At 37.5% G+C, this 3,624-nt stretch overlaps 1 protein-coding gene across 1 annotated transcript; it reads right to left on the bottom strand.

The window, feature by feature from the left end:
* Window positions 1-933: 933 nt before the first annotated feature.
* On the bottom strand, window positions 934-2,459 carry LOC113764543 (probable glucan endo-1,3-beta-glucosidase A6). The gene is made up of 2 exons (XM_027308470.1): window positions 1,169-2,459; window positions 934-971 (listed from the first exon to the last, which is right to left on the bottom strand). Exons 1-2 carry the CDS (start codon window positions 2,379-2,381, stop codon window positions 934-936), a joined length of 1,251 nt encoding a protein of 416 aa, XP_027164271.1. The 5' UTR covers window positions 2,382-2,459.
* Between the last annotated feature and the right edge of the window lie 1,165 nt (window positions 2,460-3,624).

Raw genomic sequence — 3,624 nt, forward strand, 5'->3', positions numbered from 1 at the left:
GACCATAACTTGAAGGCGAATTTAGCAAAATATAATTCAACGTTTTGCCATATTGTTGTGTACTTTACTGAAAGTATGCAAACAACAAATCAGTACCATAAAAAAATTGTATAAATTAAATTCAAATATAACTTAACAATCTCATGCAACAATCCTCCTTTGGCACACCTAAAGTGTAAGATGATTTAAATAAGGGACTAAATTGAAAAACACGAAGTGTAAGTTTGAAAATCAAGTTTTGACATGCGAGATAAAGATTACAGCAAATAGGGATTATCTAGGAGCCTGTTTTATTTTCCTTTCCTCTTCCTCCTTCAATCATCTATATTTCCACAAATGAAATTGGACATCAACTGCAGTTCAGTTGCTACAAGAAACTATCACTATCAAAATATCAGAGTACAATGCCTTAGTGGAACTCATTCATTTTTGGACCCTGGTTGTTACACATGCCTACTTCAATATAATATTCTTTTCCCATCCAAGAATTCCACCTTCAATTTGAACGTCTTTGATTCCCCTAACGTGAGGGATTTCTGTATGTACTGAAAACTGTCCAACATGTCATCAATCTAGGTGTTATTGTATGTAGAATATTAGTCTGAAATTAGATTGACTACGCAAAATTAATTTCTTTACTTTTTCTTTATAACCAGGACAAAAATTATAGGAATTCAATCAACCAGTACCCTTCACTAAGTATATCAAGGAAACCAGTGAATATATAGTTTAGCAATTGTTCTGCTTTATTGCATTGCATCATCAAGCTTCAACTTGCTAAACATACCAAGAACAAATCATCTATGAAACATGAAATGTTCGAGCTTAATTACAACTAAGAACAAGAATGAATCTTATTTATTACAAGAATTGTCAAATTGTGACTTTGACAAGGCCGTGAACTAGAAAGCTGAGGAAGTTTTATCTCCATTCCTAGAGAGACACACTTGGGAATTTGCACGGTCCATGGCCTGGTCAACATATAAACCAAAAAGATAGTCAAAATAAGTACAAAAAAGACACATAGAAGCGTTCATCAACAAACATATCTAATCAGACAAATCTGAGTTCTACGTGATAATGATGATAGACTATTTCCTGTTTTCCGTTCCAATTCAACCAACTACTTTTTCTTTCTTCAGATTGGATGATGATGAGATATACTTACTTGGATCCCTGGTGGTTTGCTCAGCAAAACCATTGAAATAGCAAGTTGCACCAGCACTGTCTCTATGCTTAGCCCAGTATGAGCTAAATGCATAACTAGCATGAGCAACAAGAGAAACAGGTTCATAACATTCCTTCCCTGGTGCAAGAGCATCACATGCTCCATTATCTTCTTTGCACACTGAATTCAAAACGGGCCCTAAGTCCGTTATCCTTGAACCAGGCGCCACCACACACCATATCTTTCCCTTGAATGGCTTGTTATTTGTAGGCTGTGGCAAGGTGGGGTAGTTACTTTCACTTTGCACTCCAGTCAGGTCTATCTCATAATTTGGCAGCCCATTTGGCTGCAGCAGCCCCCAGTGCCTTTCAGTCCCTGGACCAAATTTTCGGTTCTCATCATATAGGGAAAATATGAAGGTGGGAATGACCACGCCAGGTTGAGCTGGTGTCCCTATTGGTGGTGTTGCAGTAACTTTGCGGACAAGGTTTCGATTATAAATGGCTGCATTGTGTATATTTGCACCAGGTTGATCAATGTCACCCGCATTAGGCCAACCAGTCTCTGATATTGCTAGGGAAATATTATCGAAGCCTAACTTTCGAGCTGCAAACAGAACCGAATCAAGCATCTGATCCAGGAGGTTTGTGTAGATCAAACCACTCTCTGGATCTGTGTACGATGAATTTTTAGCCGTGAACAATGCAAAATCCAGGCTTAAGTTCGTGGGGTTTTCAGACCATGAAAAATAAGGGAAGACATTAACAAAGAAAAACGATCTGGTTTTATTCAAGAAACTCAGCAGTGGTACCATCACCTGATGGTTGAGAATTTCAGGCCTAAATTTCCCACTGGAAGGTGGAAATGTTGATTCCAAGATGTCCATGGCTACTGGCGTCCCAACTTTGATGTTCTGAATATTTTGTGCCTTGATTGAGTTATGAATCCTTACCATGGCAGGTACAAGGTTGTACCATAGCAATGTATTATTGCTGCTTAGGATTTCATTTCCAACTAGTACAAAGCGGATCATTGTTTGAGGGTAATAAGCAAGAATGTTATCTCTTACCCATTGATCTGCAATTGATTGATCTGAAGCGATATCTGGGATAAGTCCATCCTGAATCATGATTGAGGCTTGAAGCTTTGTTCCAGACAGCAGTTTAAGTACTTCAGGATTAGCATCATAAATCTTCACTCGACTGGCATTCATGCTTTGAAGAAGGTTGATTGAATGATGTATAGATTGCAAATTGTCTCCATTCAAACCATAATTTATCCCTATCTTGCTTGATATTGTAGCATCTGACAACACAAAAGAACATCAAGTAGGTGTTAGTTGAATTGAAGTTGAAACAAATCTTAGAGCATCAAGAAACTATTCCTCGTATGCCCTTTGAGGAAAACTTACTCGAAAAAGCAAGGAGAGAGTAGAATAACAGATAAAAAATAGAATTCTCGGCTAGCTTCTTTTTGGCCATGATCTTCTTTTAATTATCCGGACTTTCAAAAAGGAATAATGGTTTCCTGAATGCTGGTGGTGCTGGAATTGTGGGAATACGAGAAGAACAGATTGTAGGTATGGGTTGTCAATATGTGACAAGGGAGAAGGTATATAAATGGTGAACATTTTTCTAGAATTCCAAGAAGCTGTTGAACAACCAGCCATGGTTGAGCCCTCTAAAAAATAAAAAGAGAGCTCTTGCTGTTGCAAATTGCAAGGCTCGTGACAGCAATAAATACAAGGAAGGATCAAGAACATGTACAGTAGTAATCTGCAGAAAATTAAGGAAAAGATCATCAGGTAGAAAGACACATTTGAATGTTATACTGTGATCAAATACAATAATGCAAGTATTCCACCTTTCCAACGTAATTGTCATCATTTGTACGAGGAACTTAGTTTGTGACTACTATATTGTATTACTTAATTTAATAGCTAATTCGAAGGAAATCTTGAATAGATTTGTCTTTGTTCCTTTTTTCCCCCCCATCTTTATGAACTGCATATATAGATTATTCCGCTTCCAGAGTTGCACGCCAGTGCTTTTGGTGCATCTTAAAAAAAGGGTATCTCCAACTCCTAGAGAAATGGGATAAAAGACAGGGAAACAACATGTTCTGGATCACATAAAACTTGAAGAAAATTCTTGCTACCAAAATGTTTGCTGAGATGCAGATGTTTTATGAAAGCTGATGTGCTCTTGTGTGATGAAAACCTTCTAAACGGGTTTAATTCCTTTTCTTTTTCTTTGCCCTTCTTGTGTGATGGTGTGAGGAGATCAAGGTATTCCATCCAAATATGTTGTTTAAATAGCTTGGAACTGTTGAAGTTACAAATAATAGAGGGAGTTTAGCTTTCTCTTCACGAATTGGTTGTCCGGAGAGTAAAGGAAAAGGGCAAATTACACTTTACCCCCCTGTGGTATAGCTAATTATCACATAATCCCCTTCTA

Source organism: Coffea eugenioides, chromosome 3 (genome assembly GCF_003713205.1).
Source record: "Coffea eugenioides isolate CCC68of chromosome 3, Ceug_1.0, whole genome shotgun sequence".
NCBI classification, from domain to species: Eukaryota; Viridiplantae; Streptophyta; class Magnoliopsida; order Gentianales; family Rubiaceae; genus Coffea; species Coffea eugenioides.